The following is an 18,505-nucleotide window of genomic DNA, read 5'->3' on the forward strand; positions in this document are numbered from 1 at the left end:
TAGGCAAGATGTGTGCTGATGACGCTAGGGGGTGTGTAACCAGCTCTATATCTCTACTAAATACCAAATCAGAAATACAGGTTTTCCTAACTATAATCCATATTCATGAAAAGTGCTAATGTGGAAAACCATATAAATCTCTCTCCCTAAAAATGACCTTCCTGTATCACATAAGTCTACTGATTATAAACTTTTTATCGTAAAATCGACTCTGCTCTTTAATAATCAAGTTTATCCTTTGCAGAATCTTAAGGGTCATACCCCCCCCAGTTATGGACTGATTTTAATGTATTTAAATATCTGCATTAATCTGTCTTCTAATACCAATTTTCTATAACCTTATTTCTTATTTACCCTTAGTATTGTGCTGGCATCTTTGACATCTGTATGTGTTTTTCCTTTTCCGAACATGATTGTTTTTTATCTTAATTTGTTTTTATACTAGCTTCTGTGACTTATTTAGGATACATAATACACAGTTGACCCTTGAACTAAACAGGTTTGAACTTAATGGGTCCATTTATATGCAGATTTCTTTCAGTAGTAAATACTACAGCACTACATGATCCATGGTTGGTTGAATCCGTGGACGTGGGACACTGGATGAGAGAGGAATTGTATACAGAGGGCAGACTGTAAATTATATGCAGATTTTCAACTGCATAGAGGGTCAGCGCCCCAGCCCCTGCGTTGTCCACAGGTCAACTGTACTTAAAATGTCATTTTGCTTGTTCTAAGAAGTAAACTCGAATGTACTTCTTCTAAAGTCTACTTATTCTGTGAAGAACACTGAGGAACTGCCATATAAACTGGACTTGAATTCTAATTCTCCTTTGTCCAAATTGATGATAAAGTTTTCTTTACATTTAAAGTCAGTGGTGACAAGTTTTCATCATGTTTCCATATAGAGTATTCAACAGATATTTGGGCCTGTACTTATGCAAGCTACTATGCTTGGCTTATGGCTTCAGAGGTGTGGCAACAGTAGAACTGTTGTAAGTGCAACAGTAGAACTGCATGCTGAGTACAAGGAGGGCACAAGGAGAGGAAGAGTAGGCACCATCTCAGGGAAATGAATTAATGACTCCATGCCCTATAATTCTAGCTAAATAAGATTTTCCTCTAACTTAATAATTTGTTAGAAATTAAGCGACATAAAATAAATGTACGAGTCCCGTAAGAAAGCATTTATTTTTACCATTTCCTGCAGGGCGGATTACAACAGCTGTGGATTATGCAGGACTCACCCCTTTTGTCATTCACTGTCCAGGGAGCACTACTGTAAGGTGGGGAAGCTCCTGATTTCCTAAAGAAAGAGGAGAGGTGAGGCCTAATCTAAATTTGGCCTGATTATACAATTTCACTTTTTGCTATTATCATCATTAACATGAATGGTTGACTGAATGTAGAGCTGGTTAAATGTGTCTTTCTGCACACCAACTAGAACATGTTTGCCAAGTGAGTTCAGGTAGGTTCTAAAATAAATGGTTTTGCTCTTTCTCTCCAAAAGACAATGGACTTCGAATTAATGTGAGGAATATACACTTAAGCTTTTTTTTTTTTTTTTTGCGGTACGCGGGCCTCTCACTGTTGTGGCCTCTCCCGTTGCAGAGCACAGGCTCCATACGCGCAGGCTCAGCGGCCATGGCTCACGGGCCCAGCCACTCCGCGGCATGTGGGATCCCCCCCGACCGGGGCACGAACCCGTGTCCCCCGCATTGGCAGACAGACCCTCAACCATTGTGCCACCAGGGAAGCCCCCCACTTAAGCTTTTTAAGCAGAAAAAGATCTGGACCCTGAGTTAGTGTGGTTTCTTTCAGAACTGAACGAAATGAAGCAGAGAATGGCATCAGAGCCATTTTAAATTCCTGAGCCACTTTAAACTCCCGACCAGAAAATCTGGGTTGAGGGAAAGAACTCGCCCTCAGTCTACCCTTGTCACCAGTTGTGCTTTAGCTGAGTGAACAAGAGAAACCAGCTCTGGCTGTGGTGCCAGTCGTTCTGAGTCTGAATACTCCATTAATCCCCTCTGAACACATATTTGTAGAGGGTGGAAATTTGGATGGCTGGTGGTTCTGAGCTTTCAAACAGCCTGAATTCCCGGCTCCATGAACTGCCTTGCCATGTGGCCTTCTTACTGCATTGCTGTCTGCATCTGCCTCCAGTGTTCAGCAGACAAGTGGTTGCATTTCAGAAACACACTATAAACACAACTGGGCTGTGTCTACAAATCTCCTAAGTGGCTAATGCTAATATTCGGCCAAAAAGGATGAAACAGCTCGTTTAGCTCTCTCCTCTGCCACAATCTGTGTCATACCTTTAAGTGAAAAGAGCAGGATGACCCCAGTTTTGTTCAAGGGATATATTTCATGCATATGTATGGTTAGGAAAAACGAAGGCCATATGCCAAAAATGTTATTTCTAGGTGGATTTACACTGGCTCTTACTAAAGACTTAAGTCTTCTATGTAGCACTAGTCACAGGGGGCATTTTGGTTTTGCAGGATTATCACCCCCTTGTGATCGTAAGCCTCATGAGAGGAAGGGCCATGTTTGTTTTCTGACTATCCTCTCAGAAGATTGACCCACTCATTTCCTTATCTCTGATTATACCTCCATTACAACCAAGGGATAGTCTAAAATATGCACAGTTGACCCTTAAACACAGATTTGAGCTGTGTTGGGTCCTCTTATACGTGGGTATCTTTTTCCAATAAATATAGTGCCTGTATTTCCATTTTACAGGGGGGAAGGTTAGTGTTTGATTGGAGATCACAACATGGGGAATCAAAAGAATTAGGGTTTGAGTCCTGATTCTATCCAAACTCTCAGCTTCCTGCCCTTGGGTGAGTCATTTACTAGTCCCTTTGTTTTGGAGGCAGAAATAGCAGTACTTGGATTTTCGACTGCACAGGATTGGGGTAGGCACCCCTAACACTCCCACTATTCAAGGGTCAACTGTACTTTATTCAGAATCCTATTCAAACAGCCTTTTCTACACCATGCCACCTCTTTCCATCCCACTTATCCAAATTCAGCCATATTTCAAGATTTCCCCTCTTGATTTGGCCACTACTTTTGTCACACATATTGTGCTAAATAAACAGCTGAACTGCCCATCTGTAAAATAAGCATGACACCCACAGTGCCAGTATCACAGGGATTATACAATCACACATGGGAAATTTTTTTTATCCCCAGAAAGTACTAGATAAAGACCTAGTAGTAGTACAGGTCTATAATCCCCTACCCAAAATCCCCACAGCCAGAATTTTTCAGATTTTAGGGAGGTAATACATCTGTTCTATAAAAGATCCATGGCAGGGTATAGAACCTATGGTAAAAACACTTATGTCCACAATAAAATGTATTCGTATTCATACAAATTTCAGGTCAAATACTGCTGCCAAATGAGTTTGCCAACAAACTCAAGAAAAAACTTGGTTTTCAGAGCAATGTGAATTTCAGAACTACAAGCTTGTAGTAGCCTTCAAATCTGGTAGTGGTCACTTGGCAGTTGATTCCAATTTCCTTTACTTTGTTATGTGACTGGCAAAGAGGAAGGTAAACAGGAAGCCGAAAGTAAAATAGCAGGGTGTGCTTTGCTAGGTACGGCAGCCACAACAGAACCCTGTACACTGGTCCTTCCGCAGAGCCAAGAAGCAGCCTGTACATGAAGAGCAAGAGGGTGAGAGGAACCTGCCAGAGCCCAGATGTAGCCCTTCTGGAACCTCCCACTCAGTCCTCTGATTTTATAGAAGGGAAAACCTAAGGCCCAAAATGGAGAAATCACTTGTCCAAAGTTCAACAGCCTTAGACTGAGCTTAGACAAGATCAGATCCCTCTGTCTCTCTCTTTCACGACACTTAATAGTTATATAAGTAGGTATGCGTGGCTAGGGCCATGGGCTCAACCCTTGGCCAATCAGTCCCTATGGCCAGGGAAGCGAATACTATTAGCCATCCTTTAGCCAACTCATAAGGTGGGAGCTCCTTTTGGATTCATTTGGCTAGGACAGTTGGGGAAGAGCCATTCCCTCAAAAGGAGCATGTGCCGATCACAGACGAACGGTCATCAGGCAGCTAAAACAAGCCTATTGCAAATAATACATGTACCATTATTGAGTGATTGCCATTACATGCACTGGGCTAAACACTCATAAACCAATCTCAAAACGATATTTCCCCCAACTTACAAATGGGGAAACTAAGCCACCTTGAGAAGTTGAAAGACTTAACCTTTCCAATCATTGGGATTTTGTTCACTTTGTATTTTTCCAGGTTGGATCTTTGCGTTCAGGGAAGATGTGTGTTCTGGGGTAAAAAGCAGATGTTGCTTGCAAACAACATTTTCTCCTAGCCTGTTTCCCACAAGTCAGTTTTGGAAAGGAGAAAGTCCGCAAATTGAAAAGATGGTCAGTAGGCTCTGACAAAAGCTAGAATGCAAATCTCGCTGAGTAAGACATCAAAGGAATGGCTGCATGGGGTGTAGGACAGGCTGCACTCAACGCACTGGAACTTCCAGGAGTAAAAAATATCACTGTGCCGAAGTCTGGAATCTGTGGTGCCACCTGCCTTCAAAGGACACCTTAGAGTTAGTCATTAAGATGAGTTCAGCAGTGACCATGAGGGACTGAAGACAAGAATGTCCCCCTTCTATATTCTAGGCACCAGGTGACTCTCCCTTCAATCTTGTCTAACCTTAGAGAAGGACTGAGATTGAATATCCTGCCAAGTGGCAAGATGGGGACTCATGTAATTTGATTTAAAAGAATAATTTGACATTTCCTCCACATGCAGACATTACACTGTACTGCAGCTCCAAGAACTCAGAGCAAAAGGTAGGCCTTACAGGAAGGCAAATTTATATTCTGTACAGCAAAGAATTTCTCACAATTACCACTGTCCAACAATGGGACCTTCCTGTGCCTGTTTCCTCACCTCTAAAATAAAGTTAATAATGGGACTTATATTAAAGGACAGTTTAGAGGATTCGAATGTACTTATATGTAAGGTGCCAAGAAGAAATGCCTCCTAGCATGTAGCAAATGCTCAATAAACTTATTTTTACTGTGGGTAGTGGATGTACTCTGTTCCATGGCTACACTTCAAATTTACCTTTTTGGAAAACACTTGGAAACCTAAGATAAATACTTAACAATGTTCATGTTTGGTCTCCTGAAGACATTAGATTTCAGCCAAAAAAAAAAAAAAAAATTCACCACAGTTTTACTTACTTATAAACAAAAAATAGAAACAGATCTCATCATCACCTATTAATCCTACCTCCTAAAATAACTCAAATCCTGTTTCTCTGCCGTGCTTTCACAACCGCGTTAGGACCCCATCATTTCTCAGCAGGACTGTGCATCCTTCTCTAGCTGATGTACTTACCTGTACAGTCCCACCCTTCTTTGACCACCACCTGACAGTAAGCTGCACAGCAACCTCAGCGATCTTGTTATTGTGCAAATCTGATCTATAGCAGTTCCTTGATTTAGGCACACTGGTAGCCAGTGGGCCAAACCTGGCTGGCAGATTTGTTTTAATTCGAATGCCTTTAAGCAGGTAGGTACCACAAGCCCTACCACTCACTGTCCTATGTACTGATTGCATTCTTTCAGATTCACACTTCTTTCCTTCCTGGGCCCTGTAAGATTTGAATTTGTCAGTCTACAGTATACAATCCAAATACTGCAGCTGGCATAATCTTTCTGAAATGAAGAAGAGGCTATGTTTCTGCCTTGCTGTGCTCAAAAAATGTAGCTATTAATTGGCTACTCTTTGTCTAGATGTATTCAATTCAGGAAATACTGTGTCCCTACAACGTTACCCAGCACTCTTCTACGTGCTGTGCCGGGGACACAAGAGCAAACAAAACAGACCAACATCTCTGCCTTCATTAAGCTTAAATTTGATGAGAGGAGATAAAGCATGGAAGGGGAAGGGAGTATGGTGGGGTACCATTTCAGATCCGCTGGCCAAGGAAGGCCCACAGAGATGGGGGCATGTGCTCTAAAGACTTGGGGGGAGGGGTGGAATGCATTCCAGACAGAAACAGATACAGTGGCCCTGGAATGCTGGAGGCCTGTCCCTCCAATAGCTTCTCAGTTGAATCCTAGTTGTCCCTCAAGAATCAGCTCAAAGGCAGTTTCTCCCAAGAAATTTTTCCTACCATTCCCAGGTAGAATGGCATTCTTCCTCCCAGAGATTCTTACATATAGCTCAGATAATTTCATGATTCTGTCATCATGTGTAGATATTGGCCTCAAAAATATCCACTGAAAAAAATAAGTTACCTGAAGGATAAGCAGACATGATGAGGAGCTCTGGTGAAACTCTCCTACTGCATTCTCCTAACGCAGGGATGTTATCTGGAATTCTTTGGAAAAAAGGTTTTGGAATCAAAGTCCAGATTTCAGTTTATCAGCTGAGGGACAAATCCCTCAGCCTTGTTTAAGCCACCATTTGTACATTGCCCCATGAAAACGCATGATAGAGGCCTAACTCTGTAACAGCATATAGTAGGCATAAATAAGTAAATCATAGTGCTTTTCTCCTTCCTGGAAAGCAAATTGCTTTCCACCATAGATTCCCCCAGTGGTAGCTGTGGCCACAAGAGGGCACCATCAGCGTAACTGAAAAGCATGGCTGCTTTGCCTACTCAGGCTCCACCAGCCACCAGCTCCTGCCAGCTTTAAGTCCACTGTGTGTGAACTCCGAATGAAGAATGCCAACTGACAGGCATATGGTGGTGATGAGCTTGGTACCACCAAGTATATTACAAGCAGACGAGGAGAAACAAGTATCCAGTGCCGTGGGGAAGAGCAAAGGCTGATCAGGATAGGAATGTGGGTTCCACAACCACAGTGCACAGCTGTACCTCCCTCAGCTTCACCTGTAAAACAAGGTCGTGCCAGGCCTCTGCTACAGGCTGTGCGCTGGCTTCAGTGAGCTCAGTCTTGCTCGATGGATGGATGAACAAACAGATGTGATGAGAGCTTCAGGGAAGAAGTCCTGGGGACACGTGGTCACTGCTCACCTGCTGTGGATACACAAAGTCCCCAGCTCTGCGCTCTGCCCCTCTCGACAGTGCCTCTTCCATGCTGCTCCCCAATAACCAAGGGCCCTGTGTGCGGAAGCCAAGCGAGACGATAAACCAGCAAGGGGCTGTGTGAAAGAGCATATATCTCACAAATTAGAAAGAAAAAAACTCTAAGATGATATTTAAAAGTTGATTAAAACACATGCCTTAAAGGACAGTCTCTTCAACAACTGGTGCCAGAAAAGCTGGATATTCACATGGAAAAAAAAAAAAAAGCTGGATCCTTACCTTGAACCATACACAAAAACTAACTAAAAACAGATCCAAGACTTAAAATTATAAAACTCTTAGAAGAAAACGTAGACAAAAGGCTTCATGACAATGGATTTGGCAATTATCTCTTGGATATGATACCAAAAGCATAGTCAACAAAAGTAAAAATAGACAGATTGCACTACGTCAAAATTTAAAACTACATCAAGGACACCAGTCAACAAGAATCAAAAGGCAACCTCCAGAATGGGAGAAAATATTTGTAGATAATATATTTGATAAGGGGTTAAAATTCAGGATATTTATGAAGAAATGCCTAAAATTCAAGAACAAAAAAATCCAATTGAAAAAAATGGACCTGAATAGACATTTCTCCAAAGAAAGTATATTAAGTGGCCAACGAATATATGAAAAAATGCTCATTAATCATTAGGAAAATACAAGTCACAGTAACATATCACCTCACACCCAGTAGGATGGCTACCATCAATAAAACAGAAAATAACAAGTGTTGAAACTGGAACCCTTGTGCACTACTGGTGGGAATGTAAAATAGCACAGCCACAATGGAGAACAGTATGGCAACTCCCCAAAAAATTAAAAATAGAATTATTATATGATCTAGCAACTCCAAAAAGAATCGAAAGCATATTCGCACACCCACTCCTATAGATTGTGTCCCCTCCCCTTCCCCAATTTATATATTGAAACCCCAATCCCCAATAAGATGGTATTTGGAGATGGGGCCTTTGGGAGGTAATTAGGTCATGAGGGTGGAGACACTCAGGATTAGAGCCCTTATCAGAAAAATCAAGACAGCGTGCTTCCTCTCTGCTCTCCACCACGTGAGGATATGAGAAGATGGACATCTGCAAACCAGGAGGTGGGCTCTTACCAGACGCCAGATCTGCTGGCATTTTGACCTTGGACATCCCAGCCTCAGAACTGTGAGAAAAAAAAATGTCTGTTGTTTACCCAGTCTGTGGCAACTTGTTAGAGCAACCCAAAGTGACAGCTTGGCTTGTTTGGCAGTATTATTCAGAATAGCCACAAGGTGGAAGAAACCAAAGTGTCCGTCAGTGGATGAACGGATAAATAAAAGCTGGTATATACATACAATGGAAAATTATTCAGCCTCAAAAAAGAAATTCTGACACGTGCTACAACACGGATGAACCTCAAGGACATTAAGTGAAATAAGACAATCACAAAATGACAAATACTGAATGATTTCACTCATACGAGTTATCTAGAGTAGTCAAATTCAGAGAGACAGAAAGTAGAATGGTAGCTGCCAGGGACTAGGGGGAAGGGGAAAATGGGGAGCTCTTTAATGGTTATGGATGTCAGTTTTACAAGATGAAAAAGTTCTGGAGACTGATTGCACAACAATGTGAATATACATTATACGACTGAATTGTACACTTCAAAAGTATTAGGATAGTAAATTTTATGTTTTACCGCTTTTTTTTTTTAATGCCTTAATATACTTCTACCTCTGTTGAGTGTGCCAGTACCAAAAAATGCTTCCTGATGAGCATGTTTTATTTGGGGGTTATTTCCTAATAAAGCTACTCAGAGTCTTAAACACGATGAAGCAGATGAAATATTTTAAAAGCAGAGAGGTTATCAGCATTTTTTTTCCTTTCAGCTTACCACAAGTACACCAAAGACACTGGATATTTAGTCATATGTGCTATTCATGCAAAGCATTGAATGGTTATAAAAGAAAAACTGCCCCTGGGTCTTCTTCTCAATGCTCTACTCACAATATTTCTGGTCACCAAATGTGTGTGTGTTTCCCTACCAAGCCAGTCTGCTACACAGGTTGTAACAGGAACTGTAATTCAGTTCCGACACTATGTACCCGGAGTTAGCATCAGATCCTGCAGGCTAAGGGCTCAGTCTCACAAGACTGTTCCCCAACCCATTTCCAACACAAATCACAAATCCAGATTGTTACCTGTGCTTCTGAACAAACAGCTATATATCACACCCTCTCCTCACATTGGATTAATTTGTTAAGAGTGGCTCACAGAACTCAGGAAAACAGTTTACTTACTAAACTACCAGTTTATTACAAAAGGATACAAATCAGGAACAGCAGATGGAAGAGATGCAGAGGGCAAGTACATGGAGAAGGGTGCCGAGATTCCATGCCCTCTCCAGAAGCATCATCATCCCAGCACTTATGCATGTTCGATAATCTGGAAGCTGTCCAGATCTCAAAGTTCATGGATTTTTATGTAGGCTTCATTATGTTGACAAGATTGACTAAATCACTGGCCATTAGTGATTGATTTAACCTCCTGCCCCTCTCCCCTCCACTTGGAGGGGGCGGGTGTGTGGAGGTTGAAAGTTCCAATATAAATCATTCAGTTGGTTCCCCGGGCAACCAGCTCCCAGCCTTAGGGAGTTTCCAAAAGTCACCTCATTAACATAAACTCAGGTATGGTTGAAAGATGCTAAGGAAAGACACCCATTTCACTGTTACGGCTCTGGAGCTATTTCAGGAACTGGAAACGATACTAAATACTGTAACAAAAGATGTTCCTATAGCTCTTATAGAAAATTATAAGGGGGCTTCCCTGGTGGCGCAGTGGTTGAGAGTCCGCCTGCCGATGCAGGGGACATGGGTTCGAGCCCCGGTCTGGGAGGATCCCACATGCCGCGGAGCGGCTGGGCCCATGAGCCATGGCCGCTGAGCCTGCGCGTCTGGAGCCTGTGCTCCGCAACAGGAGAGGCCATAACAGTGAGAGGCCCGTTTACCACACACACACACAAAAAAAAATTACAAGGGTTTTAGGAGCTGTGTGCCAGGAACAGGGACAAAGACCAAATGTATATTTCTTATTATAAATCATAATATCACAACGGCAAACAGTATTTTCTCTATTACTGGGTCTCAGTTAACTAACTTGGATGCCATCCTCTTAAATTCAGGCATACTTATGGCTCTTGACTGTCTTTGTAGGCACTTAGAAAGAAATTTTAATACATGTGTTGAAGAAAAAGTATTTATTTGACACCTTTACAAAAATATTTAGGCACATAATTTTCATATTATGTCACCTGATTTACATATCTCAATCCTCGGTACCTTTTAAAAACACTAAAATGGTCATTTGGTAAATAGAATCTGTATTGAAAAAATACTGTGATAGGCTAACATTTGTAGACAAACTCAGTTGATTATCAGCATGAGAAAGAAACATTTATGAACAAAATAATCTCTAAAAACATTTTTGTGAGACAAAAAAATCTAACCAGTAGATTTCTTTTTAAAAAGTATTTTCAAAAAAGCAAGCTTAAAAAAAAACCCACCATAGAATACCTCCTCATACCATGATGAAGTGGCACCCTAACAGTAAGAACTAGAAGGTAGGTTTAGAAAACAGCAATGGTGCCAGAGGTTCACAAACACCAACTGATAAAAGCCTGGACACAGAGACAGCATGAAGTTGATGCATTTAATTCGGAGAAGGGAAGAAGGAATGTCTGACCTATACAGGAGCTACCTTAAGGTGACAAACTGGGAAAGTTTTAACGGAATCACCATTCTGAAGTCTAATTATCTTCCTCTCAGGTAGAAAATAATTTTTCTTTCTTTTTTTTTTTTTAATTTACCAAATACGAAAGTAATTTTATTTTTTTTTAAACAGATGGATTCACCTGCATCACACAATATCCACAATTATATCCAGTAGGTATTTAATAAAAGACGGCCGTGAGCAGAAACCATTCTTTAACCGTGAGCAGAAACTGTTCTTTGAAACTAAGCATTCTAGAGGCAACAAAGTATAGGGTCACATTTTAAAAGAAATACACTGCCCAGCCTCTAGCATTTTAAGGAGCACAAATTAAGAATCTTAATCTTTGCCTATAGTCTTACCATGAAATAATGACAATAACAACATGTGCTGAGTGCCTAATATGTAGGAGGCGTTGTGCTGAGTACTTTGCATCTGTTATCTCATTTATTCTGAGTATCTTTTTTCCCCTCAGGGAGGGAAAAATCAATTACAGCCTCATTCACAAGGAGGACCAGTAGTACACAGCTGTAGCTCTGAGGGAGGAAGCAAGAATGCACGCACGAGAGGGAGGAGGGACCCAGGCTAGTCACAGAAGTCTAATGGCCTGGCACGCATCTCAGAGCTGGGGGACTAGTAGGAGTTATAACTCCTCTTAGATTAAAAAAGTGCTTCATTCAGCGCAGTGGGTGGGGCACCCCTGATCAGCGGTGCTGACAACTGTGCAGGCAGCTTTTACTCATAAATCACGGACTCCTTTCATCTGCTTCTTTCTCTCAATCGGGTTCTGGCTAAAGAATTACACATTCCTTGAGAACAAGAACCCTGCCCTCTTCACCTCAGGTGCCCCAGAGCTTAGCATAATGCCTGGAATAAAACAGTCAATCTTTGCTCACTGAATGACACCATAATAATGAAAGCAAAGGCAGGCCCTCCCCAAATCCTGGGTTCCTTCCCAAACCAGTCAAAAGTGAAATTCTATTATTCTTTCCACGAAGATCCTACATCAGCGTTACTGATGTGAACTTACCATGCATTCCTGATACACTAGGACTACAAACAACAAACCTGCAAACATACTTTTCTTTCTTAACCTACGTGCAAGTTGGATCCTACAAATGACTGACTCATACAGCCAACTGCCATATAAGGGTATTAAAAATCACCTGACATGTTTGCAATGTGTACCCTGGCCAACCAGGGTTATTCAAATCAATCTGGCACTGCCTGAAAAACAGACTGGCCAAAGACAACATCACTGTCACTGACTCAAGAAGAGGAGCCACTAGTCACTAATGTGTTTTCAAAATTCTCACCACAGCTCATCTGTCTCAAAGGGCAAATTTAAGCATTTAACTCTATACTGTCTCTCTTTCTTCCAAGAGGTAGTTAACAGGTCAAAGAACTTTTGCCTTATCAGATGCTGGAATGCCAGGTAAATCTCTTTGTGTGTGCCATAACCAAGCCTGCACGTAATTGAAAACAAACTTCAAAACTGGTTGGCCAGTCTATTCAGTCTCCAACTTCTCCAGGCTTCCTTCTCTTATCTTGAAATGTTGGTGGCAGTTGAAGGGGGCATCCAGCAATCAACATGGACAGAGCAGAAGCTGTAAACTACTCTACTGCTTCTAAGCATCCAGAAAGTTCAGCATAGGCCAGGAGCCCTGAGGTCATGTGCATCTAGTGAAGTTATAACTATTCATGATTTCCTCAAATAAACCTGGAGAGATGACAGATCTTCAAGGGAACCTGATCCCCAAGAAGCAGTGCAACCCCTGGTGGGGTTTTAGTCCAACACCTCTAAATGCACACGAAGTATTTCTAACATCAAAGTTCCCTCCTCCGTGTGGCTGACAGAATAAGGAACAGAACTGCTAAAATTAGCTCCCACGACTTCCCACTGTCCCCAGTGGCAAAACCAGGCAGTGGCAGCAACATTCACAGCCAGAAGTGCATGTCAACCGAGGCCAGCCCGGAAGTGAGACAGAAGCTCAGGCATGTAGACTGACCCATCATTCTCCCTGATTCACAAAGCCTATTCCTCTCTGACTCCAAATTCAATCAACAGATTGCCTCCCTGACAGAGCTCAAGCTAGCTTAGCTGGCAGCCCCGTTTCCTCACTCCCTCAGAGGAGGAGGGAGGTTATCATTGGCAGCATGGTTCAGTGGAAAAAACAGGAATTGTGACTTACTAGCAAGTCACCTAACTTTCTCTGAGGCTTGTTTTCTTATCAATAAAACAGGGACAACAAGATATCTTGTACAAGATAATATCCTATTCTCCCACTTGAATTTTCTCAGCTCACATAATACTGGAAAAAAGTGAGCCTTAGGACCCCTTACCTGGAGCTTATAACTTAGGAGTTGGCCATGAGGCTAATTCTAGGGACCCAGCACCACCGGCCAGGCTTCGATAAAGACAAAATAAGGGAAAGATATGAAAGTGAAATGACCTCAATATAATACTTTTTCAAAAATAAAAAGAAATCAAAACCTTCCAGGTCCCCTGTTGAGGCCCCAAAATACTAACTGTTTAGGTCAACAAAGGCCAGTAGATTGCAAACCTAATGAAATGGAAGCCAGAGTGTACACCAACACAAAGGTACCCAGCCTCTTACACAATGATTGCACAGCTGGCCTGAGCAAACACTCATCTCCAAAGTCAATGGATGTCTCTAAAGCCAAGTCACACTACTGTGTTCGAGTTAACACCTGACCCACCCAAAGAGGCAATTTAGGCATGCCCATCCACAGCTGCTCTCCAGGATGCAGCGCTGGTCTTGAGAGAAGCGGGCATGCCCATCAAGTGACCAAGGGAGGTGGGATGTAGGTGGGAGCGTCCAAAGGAAATAGGTATGCTCGTGCCACTCAAGTGGAAAGGAAGATGATGGCTCTAACACTGACACTGCCAGAGACAGTCCAAGCCTCAACAATGGAGAAACATCTAACCAGCCTTTCTCCTCAAACCATACTCTCAAAAATATAAGATGTAGACATATTGATTCAAGGATGAGTAAAAAGAGTAGCAACCAAACCCAGAGGTGGGAAGCATGGGGAAACATGATGGTCCCCTTCCCTGCATGCCATTCTCACTCAGAGAAGAAAGGCTGAGTTGCATGGTTTACAATTGCAGCTTTTCACATACATGTGACATACACTGTAGCATGTGGTTTCGCATCGCTGTGGGGCTGGTAGACAGGTGCTTCCAACCCTGCTTACAGATCTGCAGTTTCTGAGAGCTGAAAAAATTTCCATGACTTGTTCATAGTCACAACGTCTTCTAAATAAATCAACAGAGCTAAGTTCTCTGTCTAACCCTCGGTCACTATAGCAGGAGTGAGAGCAAGGCAACTACCTCCAAAACATCCCTTTACCCCCAAGCACTTAGCACAATGCCTGGCACATAACTACATACTCAGTACATTTTAGTTGAATGAATGAATCAGAGACAGACGAATAAATGAGGAAAAGGCCTACTTCCTCCGTCCCTTCATTATCCTCATCCTACACAACAAAGAGGGAATAGAATATTTTCAAGGAAAGCACTCTGTTCATCCCATGAGTTCTTAGGGAAGCCAGCGTGGAAACCAATACACTTCAAAGCTGCACACATTTCTTTAGCGCCAAAGATGTCATCTTTGGCAAAAGGAGTGATGACATCCTTATGAAGAAAATGCAATTGTTAAGAAAGAAAATTCAAAGAAGAGAAACTTAAGCTCCTTGGCTGCATTTCCAGCAGAAGGAAGGCTCAAGTGCCTCCAGACGCGGCAACGATGTGAATGCTGAGGCTCCAGGTGAAGCACTTCATATCCGCAGCTCTCAGGGACACCTGGATATAGAACTATGGAATAAAATATTTTCAAAACATTGATGTTTCACTGTTGGCATAGAAGAAAAATAAATTAAAAAGCCCAGTACATTTTCCAGTCTGATATAAATTAATTCAAATGGCATATTTAAAAGAGTCAATTGTAAGTCTCTCATAAAATTTTAAAAGGCAGCAATCAATCCTCAGATTGTACAAGTGCAAAGGAATGGTATTTTCTCCATAATCAAGACACCTCAGAATCTGTATAAGAACTGCCAGTGTTCCGAGCTGATCAAAAACTCGGGCCTATGTAGCTGATGCAATCCTCTGGTCATACTGCTCCTTTCCCCTTAATGTCCAGCTTGTTACTGGCCTCTGACTGTTTGCTCAGCTGCTCTTCAGAGAAAGTGATGTAGGAATACACCAGGCTCCCAGCAATGCTGCAAAATAGAAAACCACCATCAGAGAAGAAGGAAGGAATGGCAAATGTAAGGGAGACTGGTGTGAGCACTGGAGCTACCTTTACAAATCAACAGCACAGAAAACTAAAACATATAGCATTTTCATCTACCAAACTAGAGACATTTCCCTCATCATGATATTATCCACTGCTGTTGATGCTTTGGGAAAATGAATGTTTGCACATAGTTGCCAGCAGGAGTGCCAATTTTATATAGCCTTTCTGCACGACAATTTGTTGAAATAAAAACCCTTAGAATTCGGCTTATCCTTTGACCTAGCAATCCATTTCATGGATGAATTGTATACATCTTCACAGACTTATTGACAAAGTATTTACCACAAAATCTATAATTGCAGAAAATTAGCTAAAGGATAAATGTCCCACAACAGGGAATTATATAAATTCATACAATATAATACTATGCATCCATTTAAATGATATAAAATAAAAACTGGCAATGACAGTATTTTGTAATCTTACAAAATATTAAGTATTGTCCAACCCCATTTTATTTAAATGAACATGCATATGTATATTAATATGCATCATAATAGGAAAATGTCTGAAAGGAACACAACAAGTATTAACAATGGTTACATCTGGGGGCTTCCCTGGTGGTGCAGTGGTTAAGAATCCGCCTGCCCATGCAGGGGACACAGGTTTTAGCCCTGGTACAGGAAGATCCCACACACGGCGGAGCAACTAAGCCTGTGCTCTAGAGCCCGCAAGCCACAAATACTGAGCCCAAGTGCCACAACTACTGCAGCCCGTGCGCCTAGAGCCTGTGCTCCACAATGAGAAGTCACCGCAATGAGAAGCCCGCGCACTGCAACGAGGAGTAGCCCATGCTCTCCGCAACTAGAGAAAGCCCGCGCACAGCAACAAAGACCCAAAGCACCGCAAAATAAACAAATAAAATAAATAAATTTATTTTTAAAAAATGGTTACATCTGGACGGTAAGGTTATAGGTGATTTCTATATGTATTTTCTGCATTTTCAAAAATAATCATTCAAGACAAAAGAAATATTATTTTTAGTAAGAGTAAAAAGCATCCCAATAAGTAAGTAAACATGCAGACCCTGGGGAGATTTCACAGAGTTGGTTTCTCTCCCACTAGAATCAAGGTCACAGTGGAGAGAACCTGTCATCTGAGCCCTCAGACTCTGAGCTGGTTGCTGCTAGCCCTCACACTTGTCTACCACACCTAACGGCAGGAGGGTTCATTCTTCTGTGACAGTGATTATTCTTGTCTACTCTCACCTGGACTACATAGCCTCCTGCCCCAATCACTAAACTGAAAGCAAGCTGGAGAAGCTCCAAGAGCCAACATGCTAACCTGCCCTGACCAGCTCTGCCACCAAGCCTGCCGCCTGTGACTCCCTAGGGTCTCCAGCTGGCAGCCTAGCCTACACTCTTGCAGATGTCTCCATCCTGGATTTGGCCCCCACCTTCTACCTGACCACCTGATCCATAAACTTGCTGCTTATTTGAAATTAGTTCTATTCTCCTCTGGACTTTGGCATCCCGGTCCCAGGAGGGTAAAAGCTGCATAGCTCCTGCAAATAAGGAAGCCAGATCAGGCATTCAGGGTACTAAATAATCAAATTGTGACCATTTATTGAAGTCTACTACATGCCAGGCATTTTACATACATCTCCTGCCACTATAATATCCCTTCAAGGTGCTCATTTTAGGGATGAAGAAACTGAGTCCCAGAAGTCATAGGTTACCTTGCTCAGGGTCACAAAGCATCTTAATGATGGACCAGAATAAAACCCAAGTCTGTCTGATTTTCTCCACTGAATCGGCTTCCTCCCTATAGCCCCTGCTCCACTTGATAGTGCAGGTACCTGGCTTTATACTGTTCCCATCAGCCTGTGAATTTCCCAAGGCTTTACTCTTAGCTCTACAGAGTGCCTTACACAGGCCTGACACTTTGTAGCAGTACAATTAAATAACTGCTGAATTGAATATCTGCTATGGCCCCATTCAAAGAAAGGAGCCTCATGAACCCACCCCTGGGCCAGGGTTCACAGAGCCTTCATCTTTTCCTTCATCTGGTTGCTTTCTTCCATTTCTCTTTTTTTCTTCTTCTTCTTTTTTCCTTTCAGAATTTGATCCGACTCTTCTGGAAACTTTTCTTATTTATCTAATGCATCAAGTAGATGATTTCCTTGGTAGCTGGGCTAGGACCCAAGGAGACAGACAGCTTACCATAGCCTTCCTGATCAAAGCTAAAACTTCTTTGAGGTTCACATGTACATCTACATGATAGTCAATTTCCCTTTGCTTCCAACCCCACAAAAAAGTAGAAGGAATGCTCTTTCTTACTTTCATCCTATCCTCCTCTAGATCCCCTCTCCTATGACAACCTAAAACATAACAATGCTCTCTTTTATTTTTCCTGTCAAGACAATCTATTATGTTCATGTTAAGCCGATTTCACCTAAATAGAAATAATGGAGCAAGGTAGGATAGAAGAGGACAAAGAACGCCCTGGAATTCACTCTGGACTTCCTCCTTATGGCGATCCTGGGACCCTATATCCCTAGCGTAGTTAGTGTGACAAAAAACATGGACTCTGGAGTTAGGTGTTGGTTCAAATCTTGAATGTAACTGCTAGCTCTGTGCCCCTGGGCAAATCTGTTAATTTCTCTTGAGATTCTAGTTCTGTACTAAAAAGATAAGAATAATACTATCTACCTAGACTTGTTTGAAGAATAAATGAGATAACACGTATAAAGAACCAGGCCCTAATCCTGGCACACAGAGTAAGCAATCAGGAAATATTTATTCCCTTCTCCCCACTCCCATGTAAGCTCCAATACTCACAGGCTAGAGGCGAGATGCATTGTTAACAAAAGGTACAGTGGTATGATAAGGTATAATAAGAAGATTCCTGATGCAAGAAAAGGGCATCTTGTTACCACAGAGTTGTTTAAATAACCAGAGCAAAACCAAAACACAGAAACCATTATTCTTAACTCTGGAGATTAAAGAGTACAGACTGTTCGGGTTATCACAAGTTCCAACATGAGGCAATAATAAAAGGCTTTCATCTCATCTTTATTCCTGACCTGATCATTATCAAACGTTTACATCTTCAGAAATGGCCTTTCCTGAATCACCTGAAAAGAAGTAAATATTCATCGACAAAGACACCATGTGCCAAAAAGCAGGGATGAGTTAATGCTGTGGGAAGAATATAAATTGCTTCCTAGAAGCTTTGGGAATGTGGGGAAGCTGGAAGGAGGAGATGAGGAGGACTAAGAAAAGAAAGGGAAAAAACCCAATTTGGGGGGGAAAGGCCTATATCTAAATTTTTATACATCACTATCAAGTGATCCTGAATCAAAATCTGCTTCTTCAAAAAACTTCTCATTAA

General features: G+C 41.9%; 1 protein-coding gene and 1 long non-coding RNA gene across 2 annotated transcripts in view; both read right to left on the bottom strand.

Moving 5' to 3' along the window:
* Nucleotides 1-808: 808 nt before the first annotated feature.
* On the bottom strand, nt 809-7,765 carry LOC307194536. The gene is made up of 3 exons (XR_013830573.1): nt 7,042-7,765; nt 6,299-6,381; nt 809-1,306 (listed from the first exon to the last, which is right to left on the bottom strand). It is a non-coding gene; the product is annotated as an uncharacterized lncRNA (long non-coding RNA).
* Nucleotides 7,766-10,320: 2,555 nt separating this feature from the next.
* SLC35D1 (solute carrier family 35 member D1) overlaps nt 10,321-18,505 on the bottom strand; it is a 54,099-nt gene continuing 45,914 nt past the window's right edge. The window contains exon 12 of the mRNA XM_079913419.1: nt 10,321-15,095. Within this exon, the coding sequence (XP_079769545.1) occupies nt 14,987-15,095 (109 nt within the window). The 3' untranslated portion in view covers nt 10,321-14,986. The remainder of the gene's footprint in view (nt 15,096-18,505) is intronic.

The sequence above is a fragment of the Stenella coeruleoalba genome, assembly GCF_951394435.1.
Source record: "Stenella coeruleoalba genome assembly, chromosome: 1".
Taxonomy (NCBI): domain Eukaryota; kingdom Metazoa; phylum Chordata; class Mammalia; order Artiodactyla; family Delphinidae; genus Stenella; species Stenella coeruleoalba.